Source organism: Staurois parvus, unplaced genomic scaffold, assembly GCF_062004578.1.
Source record: "Staurois parvus isolate SC_StPar_1 unplaced genomic scaffold, SC_StPar_1.0 ptg000006l, whole genome shotgun sequence".
In the NCBI taxonomy this organism is placed as follows: domain Eukaryota; kingdom Metazoa; phylum Chordata; class Amphibia; order Anura; family Ranidae; genus Staurois; species Staurois parvus.
In genome coordinates, this window is record NW_028317802.1 from 8,278,405 (window position 1) to 8,298,685 (window position 20,281).

Consider the following 20,281-nt stretch of genomic DNA (forward strand, 5'->3'; position numbering starts at 1 on the left):
TTTCTTCAGGGGTGCCGTGGCAAAATGTTTGAAAATTGCCCAAAACTTGTATACAAGCCAGGATGTGGATCAAGCCTGCTTTTTTATTACACAAAGCCACAGGTTTTCATTGTGCACCATTACAACCTTCTAACCCCCGGCGTCCTGACAACCAATTACATCATTAGTTGATAAGGAGGATGTCAGCTGCCTGCACAGCATCATAGTTTGACCCTCCCCTGCCCCTCTATCAGTGCTGGGATCACATTAGCTCAGTGATGGAGAAAAACTGATGGCAAAGAGAAACACTGGAATACTACTTAGTGTGCAAAAGTGCATTTTCTTTGGAAGAATAAATCACCTCTAATGTTGGGTGTCTTACATGTGTGGATGTTGCTGCGTTATATAAAACTATTAGAATAGTTTTTCACATTTTAGAATGTGGTGCCCTTTTAAAATTATGGACAGTCTTGAGGCACCCCATTTTAGCCTCCAGAGTGTCCATAATTTTAAATGGTGCCTCAGGACTGTCCATAATTTTAAAGTGTGCCTTGACTGAAACAAAGGTTGAGAAACACTGGTTTGAGCTCATAGGAGTTGATGCTGGGCACCAGGGTTAAAGGTAAACTTTTTTTTTTAATTTTGGTACAGTGGAGAGGTATTAGGACACCTACCAGTTTTTTTTTATTGCTGTCTTTGTCCCTGTTAGGGAGATTTATCCTCACTATTTCCCCTATTGACCTTTATCACCAAGAGTGAAAGTGAAAGAAATGTCCACGTTTTGGGTTGTCACCCATAAGTGAAAAATCTTCCAATAGGGACATTAGTTCTGATGACTAGTGACAAACCGCAATTCCTTAAGTTTGAGGGGGATTTATTCTCAATTCCGGTTTTTGCTATGGGACAGTAAGTGAAAGTAAATCTTCACAGTAAGACACAGTGGAAAAATGACAGGGGTTATAGTTCTGTTTTAAGTTTTAGAGAAACAAATGTGTGGTTTAGAGACTGAGCATTGTGTCATGCCAAATGAAGAGATTTAACTTTTCAAAATCTTGTATTTTCAGTCGTTATATTGATTTCACTTTTGCAGCAAAAAGCACTCTGCAGCCCCTAAGGTGTTACTGTTTTAATAAAATGGGTATAAATGGATCTTCATCAATCCTGACAAGCCTAGTAATGGCTCAGACAGCATGTAATAACCTAGAAGAGGTGATGTAAAGATAGAATAGATAGAATAAAATGACAGTAATGATGGGCCCACTGACCTCATGGGAACAGGAACTAAAACACCTTCTGCACCCCTTGTAGCTACACAAGGTGTACAGAGAGAAAACCATTAAGATGAAGGGGTATTATAAATATTTTTTATGGGCTTTTGTTCATTTTCAAACCATACAAGTCTATGGGAATATAAAAGCAGATCAAGCTCACTCCTGATCCACTTATACTTACTTCCCCTGAACTCCTCTGCTGCTTCATTCCTCCACTGTTCTCACCCTGTGTAAGCTTCTTATTGGATATGTCAGATTTTAGACAGACTTGATCTCATGTCATCCTGTCAGCGTGAATGGTGTTTAGGCCTGGCAGTTAGCTGCAGAAGCACCTGTGAAGAAACAGTATGGGGAACACATTTAAGTGATCTCAAATACAAGCTGAGTGCACTTGAAAGTGTGATGCTTTTGCCTGTCTAAAATCCCTTAGAATGTGGTGATGTTAAAGCTATGCCTACCTTTCAATGGGCTTGTAATGTAAATTGCAATGATAACCTTAAACTGACCAATTAACAAGACTCTTTCCTGATATTTATTATATTCCTATTTTTCCACAGAGAGACCTTTACATCCCAAGGAGAGAGTCCTGGAGCAAGCCCTACAGTGGTGCAAGCTGGCGGAGCCTAGCTCTGCTTACCTGCTTGTAAAGAAGATTTCATTCGCTGAAGGAATCTGTCTGTTCACAGGTGGATCATAGTCACAGATCTCAAAACTAATTTGTCACTGCCCTTTGTTAAAACAATCACCTTGCTCATATTCTTTACCATAGGCCACTCCAGACTTTGTGAATTGTCATGTTAGACAAGGCTCATACATGGGCACATCAGGCTACTAAAGGTTTTTATTTCTTGGAACCCCTAATCTATAGCATATTCATTCCAAGATGATGGAGCAGTTTGACAGATTTTGACAGTCTGGAAAGGCACCAACCATGAATTTAATTTGGGGTACAATGGTAAAAAATGAGCTAATGCCATATCATTGAATGATCATACACTGCATCCCATCTGAATGTTATCAATGCATTATCTATATCACAAGAAAGTTGCAAGCAATACATTCAAGAACAGAGCAATAGCAGCCAAGGTCTATGACAAACCTTCTTTGTTGTTAATCTGCATAATGTGATTCCCTGTATAGGCATTCATTAAGATGATACACGTGGTTAAGACTAACAAGAAAAAATATTCCTCCTTCTACCCTTTCCATAATATCTCAGATGGAGCCCCTACACTGCCCACTGCTAGGTGGCATCCTCGTATCCATGGGCCATAGGTAATAAAGGCATGTAGATGTGTTTTATATTCTATTAGATATGCATTGAAGAGAACTGTCTACTGCCATGATTACAGAGATGCTGCTTAGCTATCACAGTGAAGAAATATAATTTTCTTTGCGAAGCACCATTATGTATTCTTATTTGTTAGTCCAAACCACACTTGAATTAATTCATTCTCTGAACAGCTCATCTCACTCTACTGCCCTATCCGAAAGCATTTGTTCTGTGTTTATATTAGAGCAGCAATTCACAACAAAGGTTTCCAAGTTACAGACACCAGTGATATTTTTTGCTGTCTATAAAGAGAGCAGCCTTAAAGATTCTCAGTGCTTCTGCTGTGAATCTGAGGATGAACTACTCCACAGTGCCTGCAGCTACAGAGGTCAGTAATGTCCATAGCCTAACCACAAGTTCACACTAAACGTTACAGGATTGCATGGTTATTTAAATGTTTGTGCTTTCAAAGTATATGTATCTTTAACACATAATAAAGATTTTTAAAAACGTAAGCATCGCTAACTTATATGTGTCCATTAGGTACAAAGAGGGAAACCCCAAAATGTGGCTTGTTGAAATGCAGAGAAGAAACCCCAAAGCTGCTGGCCTGCAAATTTCAGGAGAGATATTTTGTTATCAAGGATCGAAAACTGCTTCTGCTTAAAGAAAAAAAGGTGTAATGTCTAAAACCCCTTTGATCCTTTCTCTTCTTCATCCCATCTTTTTATTTTCTCTCCTCTTCCTTGCTTTCATGCTTTTTCTTTTTGATTCTAACAAAAACATCAATCAAGAATTGGATAACAAAACAGGAGTATTGAAAGTGTATCTTTTATTACTGGTTACACCTTAGGTCCAGCAATAATAATAAAAAGTCATTTTTCAATGTTTTCACTTGCGGTTCACAAAACTTTCACCCAAGATTAACACTTGTTTTTTTTAACATAAGATTCAATTGGAAAAATGTCTGATTTTTTTAAACATTTTTATCCTTAGTTACATCCTAAGGCTGCTGATTTCTTGCAGCCTTTTTGCAGCTATTTACTGTTTACATGCACTACAGTGATGGATACATAGAATTTCTCGGGATGGGTTTCCCGATAGTGACAGCAGTAAACCGCGCCTGCATAGTGTTTGTGGACACACACTTGTGGTCTCCATTGGATGTCCGTATGGGCAGGTGACAATGCAGTAGAACAATTGAGAGACAGGGGCAGAATGTTGTCGCCCCATGACATGAAGGGGTTGAATTACTAAAACCGGAGAGTGTAAAATCTGGTGCAGATGTGCATGGTAGCCAATCAGCTTTTAACTTCAGCTTGTTCAGTTAAGCTTTGACAATAAAACCTGGAAGTGGATTGGTTTCTCTGCAGAGCTGCACGCTCTAGTTTTCAGAAATCAACCCAGAAGTATGTAAACAAGGACCTTCATGGTAGGACACCAAGCATTATTTTAAAGAAAGCTGCAGAATTTGACTTTTGAAATTACATCATTTTATTTTACTAATTTAGTTTACATAATTACATATATTTTAAATCTCTCAGTAACAAAGAAATATACTCACCTCTGAAGCCCTAACCTAAGCATCATAGTCACTGTGAGTATTATCTTTTGTTACAGAGCTCCAAGCCAGAAAGAGAATGGACTCTTGAAACTGCCAAGGTTTACATGGGAATTAGAAAGAAAGTAAAGCCACCATCTCCGTATGTTTTTCTTTCATATATATTCTTAGAGTAACTGTTTAAAATATCAAAAATGCATTGATCACATGTGAATTGGGCATCATATAATAATAAAGGCTTTAAATTTATTGTTGTATAAAAATAATGATACAACTTGTGTTGGCAAGGATTCTTATGAAGTAGACGTGACTGATATGAAGGACTAGGTCATATGTGAAATATAGAAACAGAAAAAACTTTAGTTTCAAGATTAAAAACTTCCTCTTATATGCCTGTTCTGTCCTTATGTCACATCAGCTGTTGTATTCTGCAATACACATTAGCTGATCCATTACTGTGTCTGTTTGAGACTGTTTGAGAGTTAATTGTTTTAGTTATGCTATGTTTCCAGAATAAAAAATGTAATGGTCAAATAGCTTCTATTCAATTATTCACTAAAATGATGTCGTGCAAAATGCAGTTGTTCATCACAGGCAATTCCATTGTTGTTTTCTGTAATCGGACTGATAAAAATATTAATCAAGATTGGTTAAAGTGTGTAAACGCAGAAAAAAAATTATATATATATATATATATATATATATATATTTTTTTTTTTGCAGTTCATCAATCTTTGGACGTGGTGACTGCATTCGTTTTCCTGCTTTATTTTCATCTGGTGATGCTGCAAATTATAGATTCCTGTCCTAGGGTCGTAATACTCTCTGTGCAGTATAGAGAGGCAACATTGTCACGCTATGACAGAAAGGGTTTTATTTACTAAAGCTGGAGAGTGCAAAATGAGGCTTGCTTCTGAATAGAAACCAATCAGCTTCTAACATCAGCTTGTTCAACTAAGCTTTGGCAATAAAACATGGAAGTGGATTGGTTTCTATGCAGAGGTGAGCCTGATTTTGCACTCTCCAGCTTTAGTAAATAAACCCTAAGGTGTTTTGGAGCAACTGAACACCTGTCCTTTTTTCCATAACATAGAAGGGAGGTGTTCTGTAGTCCACTGAGAGAACTGGGAATGATGTTAACTGGTAACAGAGAGCAGAGGCAGAGAGCACAGAAAGTTATCAGCTCACAAGATTTCTCTGTTATTTTTCATTTGCTCTTTTTGGATATACGTACCTAAACATTTTTCATGGTATATTTAACTAACTAAAATGGATATAACAAGAGAATATAATTTTATAGGTTTAAATCACATACACTTTAAAATAAGCTTTATGTTCTGCTCTGCCTTACTGCATTACCCTTCCAGTGCTTTATTGCATTTTATTCATGCTGATTGCAATTCCTTGTTTTTTCACTAGATGGGGCTTCACTATACATTTGGATAAACAGCAGTTGTAAGTATTGTGTGTGCTAAGAGACTTGTGGCAGCTGATGATGATTGCTTATATATTACTGGAAAACTGGAACTATGTATAGATATAAAAATGTATTTATATTGCATACTTTGCAGGTGCCTCTGCTGCACAACACAGCCAGAGATGTGGGACTGGATCACTAGCATTCTTAAAGCACAGGTAATATAATAATATGCATAACATGCATAGTACTTAAAATAACTAATTAAGGAAAGGTAATATAACACATTGGGATTGATTTACTAAAAGTAGAGAGTGCAAAATTTGGTGCAGCTGCACTTGGTAGCCAATGAGCTTCTAACTGCAGCTTGTTTAATTAAAGTGACATTAAAGTTAAAAACATTGTTTACCTTAATGCATTCCTTGCATTAAGGTAAAAATGTTTTGTATTTATTTGCCCCCACTTCCCTGTGTGAAGGGGAAGAGAGGGGATAATAGATCCAGTGCTGTGCACTGCTGCATCTCCTCACCCTTCTCTTCCTGCTCACACAGCACTCAAGCACTGTCAATCAAATGAAGTGAGGAAGACGTAGGAGGTGGGGCTAGGTCCTGCTGTGTAATTCTATGGAGCGTACAGACACTGTGTGCCCCTATAGCAAACGGCTTACCATGGGGACACACAAAGAAGAGGACCCGCCAAGATCGCCGCCGGGGGACTTAAGAAGAGGAGGATTGGGGCCACTCTGTGCAATACTACTGCACAGAGCAGGCGAGTATAACATGTTTATTATTTTAATTTAAAAAATGTTGACTTTAGTAACACTTTAAGCTTTGACAAAAAAAACCCAAAAAACTGGAAGCTGATTGGTTTCTATGCAGAGCTGTACCAGATTTTATACTCACCGGTTTTAGTAAATCAACCCCATTGACTATGTAACTTTCTGTGTTATGAAAGCAGGATAATTGATAGCTATTTCACCAACTTATAAACCACTCCAAACCAAACATTTTGCAAAGTGGACATCTGTTTTTGTTCAACAAATCACGCAGCAGGAACAAATACTTTCTGCAGTGCAATGATGCTTCTGTAGCTTCAGGACACAGAGTATCAATTTCACACAAAACAGGTCCATCCAGCAATGAATCCCTGCATTCCAGTTAAAGTATATGTGAATCCCAAACAAAAATGTAGTATATTTCAGCTTATCAGTCCATAGATGAGGTCACCGGGTATTTATCGTCCATTGACAGACACAGGAATAGTAGCTAATCTTAGACTGATGGGTTAAACTGTGGCTTTCAGGAGGTTGGAACACTGGTAAACAAAAAACATTAAGTCACTCCCCCAGTATAACCCCACCTCTAACTGTCATACAGTACTTTAGTTTTTGCTAGTGTCCTAGGAGGCTGGATGCTTCTCCCTTAGCTATCCAAGTAAAATTCTAAGTATATTTCATTCTAAATACTTGGAATAATATTGTCCTATGGGTGCACTCAAGGGTTAAGGATATCTAAGCCTGAGCTGCTCTTTAACCAATTGTCTACCCGCACTGTTTATAAACTGCAGCTAATAGCAAGGGTTTTCAAATACACTCTCAGCTGCTATGGTCAGTTTTCTGTTGGAAAGATCACGATCTGTGCCTGATTAGCTTCAGTGGGTTCCATAGGTGACATTAGGGGTCTAATAGACCCATGATTCACTCTAAAGAGCACTTCTCATTTCTACTGTGCTATCACATGAGGGGCTGTCTCCCTATTTAATTGCAATGAAGTTAAATGTAATCAGAAAGGTAATACAATTAAAGTAACATAAAACAATTTATGTACATGCACATACAAGTGAAAGCAATAATAGGACCATCATTCATGGTTAACTCTAAACTGATAACCTGTAAAGGCTTTTAACCTCCCTAGCGGTATTCCCGAGTGTAGCTCGGGGTAAAATGTCAGTACCAAAAGCAGTAACCCCGAGCTACACTCGGGCTTACCATGCGGCGCTGCATAGGGATTCCCTGCAGAGCTAACCTTGTCCTGCGCTTCTGCGATGTGTCCCCTGCAGCGTCCCCGGCCATCTCCTCCGGCCAATGCCGGCATCCGGCTTCTGTGTTCCGGTCCCTGTGACGTCGGGACGTACGGGCGCCGCCGGCGGCGGGAAATTTGAAAATTTTAAAAAATGTCATTTTTTTCCAAACAAATTTTACATAGTAAAACATTGCTGTTTCAACCCATTTCACATACATTTTGTCCCTAGTGCTTTGTCCTGTGCCCTGCCTGCATTTTTACTGTTCTTTCTGCCTGGCAACTTAGAAAAGTGCATGGCGTCCAAAAAGTGTCCCTTTAGGTCAAAAGCGGGTTTATATCAGCTAGAGAACAGCGATAGTAAATCGGAACCACTTGCAGAATTGAGTGATAATGATTCGTGGGGAAATTCGTCATCAGACACTGAAAACGATTTTGCAACTTTGCTCAGCAATGTGCGAACTTGGAGCTATATTTCAAATTTCAGTGTTTTCGGTTTGATTATATTATTGAATTAAATGTATTATTATTATATTATTATTTTTTATGATTATTTATTAAATTATAATTTATGATTTTGTGTTTCAAATTTTATCATACCCGGGATGTTTAATAGACTCTTGTTCGGACAGATTTCAGTGAGTTATTCCTAAAAATTACAGGCCTACAATAAAACAACGACATATTTCCATGCAAAATAATGGTACCGCTTTCAGCACCAAAAATCTGAAATAATCATACCGCCAGGGAGGTTAAAACATTGCTATGGACGCCTTTGAGTACCAGATTTTCTTCACCGTTTCACAGGTGCATACAGTTTTAAGGCTTGACATGTTGGTAACTGCTTATATGATACAACCTCATCTTTTATATTTTTCAAAGAAGGGTAATATATTATGGCCATGTGCACTAATGTTAAAGTGCAATTCCGCTGCATCTGAGCACCACAAACACATTACTGGAGGGTTAAAATGGCCCATTAGTGCTGGACAATTTTGGATAAGCGGTTACACTATATAAACCACTAAGAATAAGAGTCTTTACTGTTTAAAATCAATTGGTACACTGTGTCACCCTGTTCTGCACATGCTCAGTTGCTCTCTTTTTCTGCAATATGCCAAAAATATAGCCAATTTACAGCACACACTCATTTTGGCAGCATAATTATTAATGTGGAATGTATGTTTAATGCTAAAGAACATTATTTTTTAACAAGTTGTTATGAGTAAAATTCCACCCTAATTTGTTCCCCCTGGAGTTTGAAAACTCTTATCAGTAGTCTGGCTGAAAAAAGACAAAAGTCCATCCAGTTCAACCATAAAAAAAAAAGTTATAATCCTACACCCACAGTTGATTCAGAGAAAGGCAAAAAAAACAGCAAAGCATGATCCAATTTGCTTTCTGATCATCCAAGAGGCGTTTGGATATTCCCTGGATCAACTTTACCTATAAATGTTAGTATCCAATTATATTCTGTGTATCCAAGAAAGAATCCAGGTCTTTTTTAAAGCAATCCACTGAGCTGGCCAGAACCAACTCTTGAGGGAGTCTATTCCACATTTTAACAGCTCTTACTGTGAAGTAACCTTTCCATACTTGGAGATTAATTTTCTTTTCCTCCAGTGCCCCCTTGTCCTCTGTGATGACCTCAGGGTAAATAGCTCTACGCCGAGTTCACTATATGAATCACTGATGTATATATTCATGTTGATCATATCCCCCCTTAACCACTTCCCCTCGGCCCATGTATATAAACGGCCAGACGTTAGCAGTGCAGGGGCGGGTGGCCGTTTATAAATGTCCTCCCTGATTCCCTGCTTGTGAGCGCTCCCTGAGAGCGCACAGCGCCATGATCCAATCGTTGTACAGGACCTCTGTGTGAGGTCCCGATCATGTGATCACTGATTGGCCAATCAGTGATCACATGAAGAGTAGTAAGCAAGATATCACTTGTGACATCATTGCTTACTACGTGTGAAATCTGTGAATGATCACAGAGATCACATGGTACAAGGCTATTCACAATAGCCTTGTACCATGTGACAAGCTGTGACCAATCACAGCTCACACAGTATTTCTCAGTGGCTGCAAGAATGCAGCCAGAGAGAAGGAGAATTGATTGCTTTTACAGCCTTTATGGGTGTAAAACCAATCACTGTAAAAAAAAATCTTTGTCACCCCCCACAAGTAGTACAGTGCCACTATGGCGACACTGTACTGCTAGGGTGATGGTATGTTAAAAAAGAAGAAAAAAAACATAAAGATATAAATAAAAAATAAAAAAAAAATTTAAATATAATTTTTGGTTATAAACTAATTTGTTTTTTGTTTTGTTTTTTTTTACTAAAAAGATAACTGAATAAATGTTGGCCAAGATTTATGAAGAAAGATAATTTATTTGCAAAAAAACACCTTTTTTCAAAATGTTTGGACTTTTTCATTTATATAGCAAAAAAAAAAATCCCAGTGGTGAATAAATACCACCAAAATAAAGTTTTATTTATCTAAAAAAAAATGCAAAAAAATGCATATGGGTACAGTGTTGCATGACCGTGCAATTGTCATTGAAAGTGTGATAGCACTGAAAGCTGAAAGTTGGCCTGGACAGGAAGGGGGTGAAAGTATCCGGACTTGAAGTGGTTCATCTCCTCTTCTCAAGAGAATAAATTCAGTTTCTCTAATCTTTCCTCATAGCTGAGCTCCTCCATGCCTCGTATCAGTTTGGTTGATCTTCTCTGTACTTTCTCCAGTTCCCCAATGTTCTTTTTGTGAATTGGTGCCCAAAACTGAACTGCATATTCCAGATGAGGTATTACTAATGATTTGTACAGGGGTAATATGATATCTCTCTCTCTGGAGTCTATACCTCTTTTAATACTAGAGAGGATTTTGCTCTCTTCAGAAACCGCAGCTTGGCATTGCATGCCATTATTAAGCTTGTGATCTACCAGAACCCCCAGATCCTTCTCCACCATTGATTGCCCCAGTTGTACCCCCCCTAGTATGTATGATGCATGCATATTCTTAGCCCCCAAATGCATAACCTTACATTTATCAACATTAAACCTCATTTGCCACATAGTTGCCCAATTAAACAGTGCATTGAGGTCGGCTTGTAAATTGGAGACATCCTGTAAGGACGTTATTCCACAGCTTGGTGTCATCTGCAAAGACTGAAACAATATTTTTAATCCCAGACCCTATATTGTTTATAAATATATTTAAAGGTAACGGTCCAAACACTGAACCTTGGAGTACACCACTGACAACCCTAGACCATTCAGAGTATGAATCATTGATCACTACTCTTTGAGTACGATCTTTTAGCCAGTTTTCTAACCATTTACATACAGATTTTTCCAAGCCCGTAGACTTTACCTTACACATTAGCCATGTGTGGGGAACTGTGTCAAATGCTTTTACAAAATACAAGTATACACGTCCACCGCCACCCCTCTGTCCAAGGTTTTGCTTACCTCCTCATAAAAAGAAATCAGATTTGTTTGACAATTTCTGTCTTTCATGAATCCATGCTGTCTGTTGCTTAAAATATTTTTTTCCAGCAAGACCTCATCTATATGGTCTTTTATTAAACTCTCCAATCTCTTCCCAGCTATAGATGTTAAACTAACAGGTCTATAATTACTTGGTAAAGATTTTGACCCCTTTTTAAATATAGGCACCACATTGGACTTACACCAATCTAGGTACTATGCCAGTCATTAAAGAGTCCCTAAAAATTAGAAACAATGGCTTTGAAATGACAGAGTTCAATTCTTTAAGGACCTGTTGGTGTATGCCATCCGATTCTGGTGCTTTATTCACCTTTATACTGTCTAAATATTTGTGGATCATATCAATTGTGAGCCAATGTAGATCATCTGGAGCTGTGTCGATACCATTGCCCAGTTTGCTTCTCTTTGTCCCCAGTCACCCACTCTAGATTATTTTGTAAAGGGCCTACATGCTCGGACCGAACCTTTTTACTATTAATATATTTGAATAATTTTTTGGGGTTTGTCCTGCTATCTTTTGCAATGTTGTATAGGTACAAGTGTACCTAATAAAATGACCGGTGAGTGTATATTTTTGAAAGCAATCTTACTGCAGCATTTCTTCACACCTGCCTAAAAATTTTAAACAGTAATGTATACTAACTGAAAAAAAAATATATATATATATAAAAAGTTTCACTTTTAACAAAAAAATTAAATATACTCATACACAAACATCACAAACTATTTTTATGAGGATACAATATTTTAATGATGCAATATTTATTAATAAAAACACAATTAATGTTTTACAGCATGATGACCTCCGCCCAGTGATTTTAAGACGTCATTCCTCCTCCGATGTGACCAAGCAGAAGTTTGGGACTATGCCTTTAGTACCGATTCGTGGGGATGACACCAACTCTACTATGGTGACTGCTAATCAGACACTAGTAAGTTTCAGTGAAGTAGCTCCAAGGATGATCAAGGCAAATTGGTGATGCAGCCATGCAATACATGATATTGTGCATTAACTCAGAAAACTTTGTGAAAAAATAATGGTATTTGTGTGAGTTACATCAGTTAACTGCACATACAGTGAGGAACAGAAGTATTTGAACACCCTGCGATTTTGCAAGTTCTCCCACTTAGAAATCATGTAGGGGTCTGAAATTCACATTGTAGGTGCTTTCCCACTCTGAGAGACAGAATTAAAAAAAAAATTCCGGAAATCACATTGTTTGATTTTTAAAGAATTTATTTGTCTTGCACTGCTGAACATAAGTATTTGAACACCTGAGAAAATCAGTGTTAATATTTGGTACAGAAGCCTTTGCAATTACAGAGGTCAAACATTTCCTGTAGTTCTTGACCAGGTTTGCACACACTGCAACAGTGGGATCTTGGCCCACTCCTCCACATAGATCTCCTCTAGATATGTCAGGTTTCGGGGCTGTCGCTGAGCAGCACGGAGTTTCAGCTCCCTCCAAAGATGTTCTATTGGATTTAGGTCTGGAGACTGGCTAGGCCACTCCAAAACCTTGATATGCTTTTTATGGAGCCACTCCTTTGTTATCCTGGCTGTGTGCTTCGGGTCGTTGTCATGTTGGAAGACCCAGCCACGACCCTTCTTCAATGCTCTGACTGAGGGAAGGAGGTTGTTGCTCAAAATCTCACAATAAATGGCCCCATTCATCCTCTCCTTAATACAGTGCAGTCGTCCCGTCCCCTTCGCAGAAAAGCACCCCCAAAGCATGATGTTACCACCCCCATGCTTTACAGTAGGGATGGTGTTCTTGGGATGCAACTCATCCTTCTTTTTCCTCCAAACACGACGAGTGAAGTTTAGACCAAAAAGTTCTACTTTGGTCTCATCTGACCACATGACTTTCTCCCATGCCTCCTCTGGATCATCCAGATGGTCATTGGCAAACTTCAGACGGGCCTGGACATGTGATGACTTGAGCAGGGGAACCTTCTGTGCAATGCATGATTTGAAACCATGATGGCGTAGTGTTCTACCGACAGTGACCTTTGAAACTGTGGTCCCAGCTCTCTTCATGTCATTGACCAGCTCCTCCCTTGTAGTTCTGGGCTGATTCCTCACCTTTCTTATCATCAGTGATACCCCACGAGGTGAGATCTTGCATGGAGCCCCAGTCCGAGGGAGACTGACAGTCGTCTTTAGCCTCTTCCATTTTCTAACAATTGCTCCAACAGTTGATCTATTTTCACAAAGCTGCTTGGCAATTGCTCCGTAGCCCTTTCCAGCTTTGTGGATGTCCACAATTTTGTCTCTGGTGTCTTTTGACAGCTCTTTGATCTTGCCCATGGTAGTAGTTGGTGTCTGACTGACTGTGGGGTGGACAGGTGTCTTTAAAGAGCTCAGACAGGTGCTACTAAGTTAGATTAATGAGTGGAGTAGAGGTGGACTTTTTAAAGGCACAGTAACAGGTCTTTGAGAGCCAGAATTCTTGCTGTTTCTTAGGTGTTCAAATACTTATGTTCAGCAGTGCAAGACAAATAAATTCTTTAAAAATCATACAATGTGATTTCCTGAATTTGTTTTTTAAATTCTGTCTATTAGAGTGGGAATGCACCTCCAATGTGAATTTCAGACTTCTCCATGATTTCTAAGTGGGAGAACTTGCAAAATCGCAGGGTGTTCAAATACTTCTGTTCCTCACTGTACCTGAAACAGCCTACACCAGAACAATGCTAGTTGCCAACTTGATCTCATTACATATGTTGAAAAAATAGGGGAACACAAATCATACATTTTCAAAGTGTATATAGCCTGCCCCACCCAAATCTTGCCCTTGATACTGACTGGAAGTGATGGGGCATTCTATCGAAAAATAATATCAAATGCTACATGAAGGATATGTATGGAGAATAGCTTCTCAGTGTCTCCTTATGATGTTGCCTTTGTTACTGCCCATTCTGGCAATTTTGGCATCATGTGACTTTCCCTCTTCTCATGATAGAGTGCTGGTTGCCTGAGGTGCCAATCACAGACCAAACTTTTTTATTATCATTTTGGAATAAAAATAAAATTAAAATTAATATCAGTGTCAGTTAGTGTGATTTAGATAGGATAAAAAAAGCAAAATGCATACTATTGTTTCTGGGCTGTACTACGGGGTACAAACAACAACTAAGACACACATTTGTGGTATTACTGCAATCATCAGGAGCAGGAGAATTTATGTTGTGTTGTTTTTTTGGTGGCAGGTTATGGTAGTAGTAAGAAATATACAGGTAAATTTTAAAAAATGTATGTATACAAAAAAAAAAAAAAAAATCAGAAGTCCAATTTGTCCTGAAAAAAGCAAGGTATAATCCACCTGGATGCACAAAGCAGTTGTGATGCTATTTACAGTTTTATTAATATATGTCAAGGTTGCAAAATTGTGCTTAGGCATTAACATTTGTTTTACCCATAGGCGTGAAGGTGTTACAGTGGTAGTAAACTCTTTTTGTATACTTTTACCTACAGGTAAGATTATAATAAAGTATAATAACACTTACCTGTAGGTAAAATGAATATCTCCTAAATGTGCACTGTTTGGGAGATATGCGCTCTTTTTGAAAGCTGGCTCTTTCACTCTGAAGAAACGGCATACCCATGCTATTCCTTCGGAGCACTGTGCCGTGGCCTGGGATTCCCACGTGTATGTACAGGAGTGGCATCATCATGGCTTGGTCAATCAGATGGCCTGAGCTCACGAACCCAAAAGGAAGAACGGGTGAAGATGGAAGCCTCTGCAGCAGTGACAGCGTGCTGCTGAAGGGCTTCGTTTTAAGGTAAGTATGCGATGCATATTAGCACATTATCACATTACCTTGCAGGAGATTTTTTTAATATTTTTTTTTAGGTGCAGTTTACTACCATTTTAATAAAGAAACAAATAACATAAAGAACAGCTTTGAGATTTACAAATGAGAGCCATTCAACCGAATGCTTAAAACAAAAAAAAGGTTGAAGGAGGAGAGTCCTGGCAAATTCAGGACAGGACTCTGCTCCAGTCACAAATGGCACACTACAGACTCCACACTGTGCTCTGCATTATATAAATGACCTGTAAACTGCAGGCATGTCAGTGCATATGTACAAGCTTCCTGTTGTTTTAATACTGCTGGTTCATACATCTGTGCCATCTGTTTCCAATGGGGAAATTTCCCTTCACTTCCTGTCCTACAGCCAAAACAGGAAGTGAGAGGGAATCTCTCCAAAGTGTGGGAATCCTGGGGTGTCACCAGGGTCCCCATTGGTAGACTTTCTCTTTTAGTGTTCTAATGTCCCAAAATTTGGGATTTTCTTTTACTTTCAATGATAATGGTTAACAGGACAAATAGAGAGTGAATCTCCATAATGAGGGCTTTGACAACAATAAAAGCCAGACAAGACCTCTATTACTTTCCACCCTATCCAAAGCTAAAAAAAAAGGTTTGCCTTTAGTTACAGTTTAACCAGCAATATGGTAACAGCAGACATTGTTGACTCTGAAAATATTCTATGAAGTCAAGAAAAAGATAAATATAGAAGTTTTCTGAAGGCAGCAAAGCAAGATAACCCACTGTAGTTTCAGTATGATGTATTACTTCTCTTTAGCCAGCCAGATGAATGATGTCTGTTTATTCTAAAGAAAATAGTTTGACATCAGACTAGTTTACAAGATCTTATCTGCTAGTGGTCAAGTAAAGTCAAGGTGGAAAAGTCAGACACAAGATAATGAAGGTCTGTATGCAGTCATCCTCATGCATTTTGTCTTTTGTGCTGCTTATTCCAGAGAAATGGTCAAGATGCCAAATGACTGCATTATGCAAAATTAGCCAGATGGATCCAAATCTAGTTGAGACTAAGGGATCCAGTAATGAACTCAAGTCCAGTTTTTTGTGGTTACATTTTTAGCAAGTACAGAAAATCCCTGTTGATCTTGCTAGAAATGCAATGTCCTTGTCACGCCCTGTGGTCTTAGCTGAAAGCATAAAACAGTGTAATTTTTCTTCTGTACACTACTAATCTAACCACTACTTATGTAAACAAAGATAAACAAAGGCAGACATGTCTGTCTAGCCCAGGTGGCAACTGGTGGCACTTTCAGTTAGTATGCAATCAACCAGGCCATTTCACTGCATAGTTGAAGGTAAATGTATAGAAAATTGTATAATGTATGGCCAGCTTAAGGAATGGTGAACTGGAATATTACATTTTTGTTCTTGGGTTAATATATGTATGCCTTGATGGATAAGTTCATGTTTGGCACATGTTACATATTACACCATCATTTGGGGTGTAACATGTAGCATGCCCCAGCACCTTCTTTCATCACCCACCTGATCCCTTCCCCCCACTCTGTAACAGTGGGCAGGGGGTTCTTTACACTGCAGCTTCTGTCACATTCAAAATTGAGATGACTATGCAGGGCTCCACCTACACAACCCTATTATTCATTCACTAGGATCTGTGAATGAATAAACTACAAGTCCCCTCTGAAGAGGACAGTCTGGCAGACAGAATTGTAGTTCTCAATGGACTGTGAGGGTGCTCCCATAGGCCATTAGCACTTTCTAAAGCTTTCTGACAGAAAGCCCATACAGAGGTAAGAAAGCTGGAAGACATATCTGCAGGAGCCTAACATTGCACCCCCAATAATCGTGGGTGCAATGCTTTGCAGGCTCCTGGAGACATAAATATTAAATGCATATTTTTTTACTGCAAAAATATCTGCATTTATTATTTTTCCCTAAAAGCTTAAAGTGCAAGTGAATCCACTGATTTAACGGTTTTCCAAAACAATTACAATTAAGGCAAGCCCTTTCAAGTTCTCAAAATGGCTGACACCATTGCAACTGCTGATCTAAACAGAGTCTAGGATTACCCTTCCTTGGCTGTAAAGGATAGGAGGGTTAAACCATTTTTAACACTATTCTGTTTGTGCAATGTTTGGTCTGGCATAAGGGGGAACCCAGCTGGCTACACTCATAGTTCACCTTGAAGAAGGTGAACGTCCTCATAGCTCACTCTGAAGGAGGTCAAACAGTGCAGCTAACTTTGAAGAGCACATGTGGCATCTCCTTCCTCTGGTAATGACCCAAGTGACTGGCCACTTCATCTAATGTGCTCAATGTAACCTATTCAGAGGGAAAAAAAAAGACAAGCCCCTTCTCCACTGACACTTTTTGCTACATGATTATGGAAGTCAGAAAAAATCTTTTTATACTGATGTAGTGGATACTTAAATTAAATAGACATCTATGAAAGAATTTCTCCTAACATCCATTTCATCAGGGCTAGTTACATATGACATCTGAGACATCCAATGACTTTAGCTTTTCAACAGAAATATACAGTGGGTAAATAATTATTTGATCCCCTGCAGATTTTGTAATTTTGCCCACCTACAAAGAAATAAAGGGTCTATAATTTTTATCATAGGTGTATTTGAAATGATAGAGACAGGATATCAACCAAAAATCTAGAAAAAACACATGACACAAATGTTATAAATTGAGTTGCAATTCAGTGAGTAAAATAGGTATTTGATCCCCCAGCAAAATATGACTTAGTACTTGGTGGAGAAACCCTTGTTGGCAAACACAGAGGTAAGACATTTCTTGTGGTTGGTTACCAGGTATGCACACATCTCAGGAGGGATTTTGGTCCACTCTTCTTTACAGATCTTCTCTAAATCCTTAAGGTTTTTTGGCTGTTGCTTGGCAACTCGAAGTTTCAGCTCCCTCCATACATTTTCTATAGGATTACGGTCTGGAGACTGGCTAGGCCACCCCATGACCTTAATGTGCTTCTCCTTGAGCCACTGCTTTGTTGCATTGGCGATATGTTTTGGGTCATTGTAATGCTGGAAGACCCATCCACGACCCATCTTCAGTGTTCTGGCTGAGGAAGAAGGTTCTCATCCAAGATTTTGCAATACATGGCCCCAACCATTGGCCCCTCAATGCGGCAAAGTCGGCCTGTACCTTTAGCAGACAAATAGCCCCAAAGCATAATGTTTCCACCTCTGTGCTTGACTGTAGGGATGGTGTTCTTAGAGTCATAGTCAGCATTTTTCTTCCCCCAAACACGGCGAGTCGAATAAATGCCAAAGAGCTCAATTTTGGTCTCATCTGATCACTGCACTTTCTCCCAATTCTTTCCCAAATAATTTAGAAGTTCATAGGCAAACTTCAGAAGGGCCTGCACATGTGCCTTCTTGAGGAAGGGGATCTTGCGGGAGATGCAGGATTTTAGTCCATGGTGGCGTATTGTGTTACCAATGGTTTGTTTGGTGATTGTGGTCCCAACTACCTTGAGATCATTCCCAAACTCCTCCCATGTAGTTCTGGGCTGATCACTCACTTTTCTCATAATCATCCTTACTCCATGAGGCGAAGTCTTGCATTGAGCTCCAGACCGACGGCGATTGATGGTTATTTTGTGTTTCTTCCATTTGCGAATAATCGCTCTAACAGTTGTCTCCTTCTCACAAAGCTTCTTGCTGATGGTCTTGTAGCCCATTCCAGCCTTGTGCAAGTCTACAATTTTGTCCTTAACGTCCTTTGATAGCTCTTTGGTCTTGCCTATGATGGAATGCACATTTGAATGGAAGAAAAAGATTCTGTGGACAGGTGTCTTTTATACACATAACGAGTTGTTGTTAGGAGCACCTTATTAAATTGACAGGACTAATCTGTGTATCACATGAGCACATACCCAGTCTGTGGGAGCCAGAATTTTTGTTGGTTGGTAGGAGATCAAATACTTATTTTACCCACTGAACTGCAACTCAATATTATAACATTTGTATCGGTTTTTTTTCTGGATTTTTGGTTTATATTCTGTTTCTTTCATTTAAAATATAGCTCTGATAAAAATGATAGACCCTTCATTTCTTTGTAAGTGGGCAAACTTACAAAATATGCAGGGGATCAAATAATTATTTTCCCCACTATATGAGCTGAAAAATATTCCCTCCTTTGTGAGCAAGAGGATGACCTCATTAAGACATATACTGTATATTACAGACCTAAATATAAATTACTGTCACACAAAAACATCAGTTGTAAAGTTCTTTCCTGTGTTTAAAATGCCATGTCAAAGAGCTATTACACTAAACTATAGAGCTGATCAGGAGACTATTACATACTGTGAGGTTTATGCACCATAGACAAGGTCTATTCACACTCCTATAGTTTCTATAATTCTCCTAATGCTCTTTGTTAATTTATATAGCGTTGACATACAGTGTACGTTACAGAATACATTCCAGAATTCATAGAACCATTTATATCAATCTTTACTTGGGCAAAAAAGTTTGCATTGTAGTAATCTCACCCACAAACCCACAAAGTGGGGCAAGTTTAGATGTTTTTGAGGTGTGTTAAGAAAATTGGGTACAATTGTGTGTCTGTAGGTTTCACAAGATTGAGCTGGCAACGCTCAATACCCTGTTACAGAAATTGGAGATTTTATCCTACTACAAAGTACTGTGGGTCAGAGGCATCCCTAGGGTTGGTGTCACCCGGTGCGGTAACACTTGGTGACACCCCCTCCGACGATCCACGCAGAATGGATCGGATCTGCAGAATGAGCATAATGGATCGGACTCCGATCCATTATGCTCAGTCCGCAGATCCGATCCATCCTGCGGGGATCGTCGGTTTGCTTTACAACTTACCTTTTCTAGGAGCGGGTCTGGTGTCACCCCGTATAGGTTGCAGGATGCCCGCAGGAGCATCGGCATGCAACATATAAGGGGTGACACCGGACCCGCTCCAAGAAAAGGTAAGTTGTAAAGAAAGCCGACGATCATCGCAGGATGGATCGGATCTATCCTGCGGGGGTCGTCGGCTTGCTTTACAACTTACCTTTTCTTGGAGTGGGTCTGATGTCACCCCGTGCGGTCAATGTCATCCGGTGGGAACCGCATCCCCCGCACCTGCCTCGGGACGCCACTGCTGTAGGTGTCTACCTTCAAGACCTTCAGAATGAATTCTATCAAGTTTTTATATGCCATAAAGTATATGTAAATGCTCACCTTGCAAAACAACACATTCATTTTAAAATAGAAATGAAAGGCAAAACATTTGTGTATAGATATAAAAAAACATTATGAATACCTTTTTTTCCTTCTTTAAAAGTGCTCACATGCCCATCTGTTCTCAACTGTATAAGGATTTCAGGGAGGAGAAACAGCAGCACAATGATCTTCCAAGTGAATAGATGTTTGGGAAGGGGGGGGGGCTGTCAGCACAAGCCTGA

The 20,281-nt window shown here is 39.2% G+C and overlaps 1 protein-coding gene across 2 annotated transcripts in view; it reads left to right on the top strand.

Annotated features, from left to right (window-relative positions):
* Positions 1–20,281, top strand: part of ARAP3 (ArfGAP with RhoGAP domain, ankyrin repeat and PH domain 3) — a 215,320-nt gene that overhangs the window by 184,536 nt on the left and 10,503 nt on the right. For both annotated transcript variants that reach the window (XM_089653498.1, XM_089653443.1), the window contains exons 27-32: positions 1,808–1,936; positions 3,067–3,200; positions 4,144–4,226; positions 5,504–5,539; positions 5,656–5,719; positions 11,829–11,966. In XM_089653498.1, coding sequence (XP_089509624.1) covers positions 1,808–1,936; positions 3,067–3,200; positions 4,144–4,226; positions 5,504–5,539; positions 5,656–5,719; positions 11,829–11,966 — 584 coding nt within the window. The remainder of the gene's footprint in view (positions 1–1,807; positions 1,937–3,066; positions 3,201–4,143; positions 4,227–5,503; positions 5,540–5,655; positions 5,720–11,828; positions 11,967–20,281) is intronic.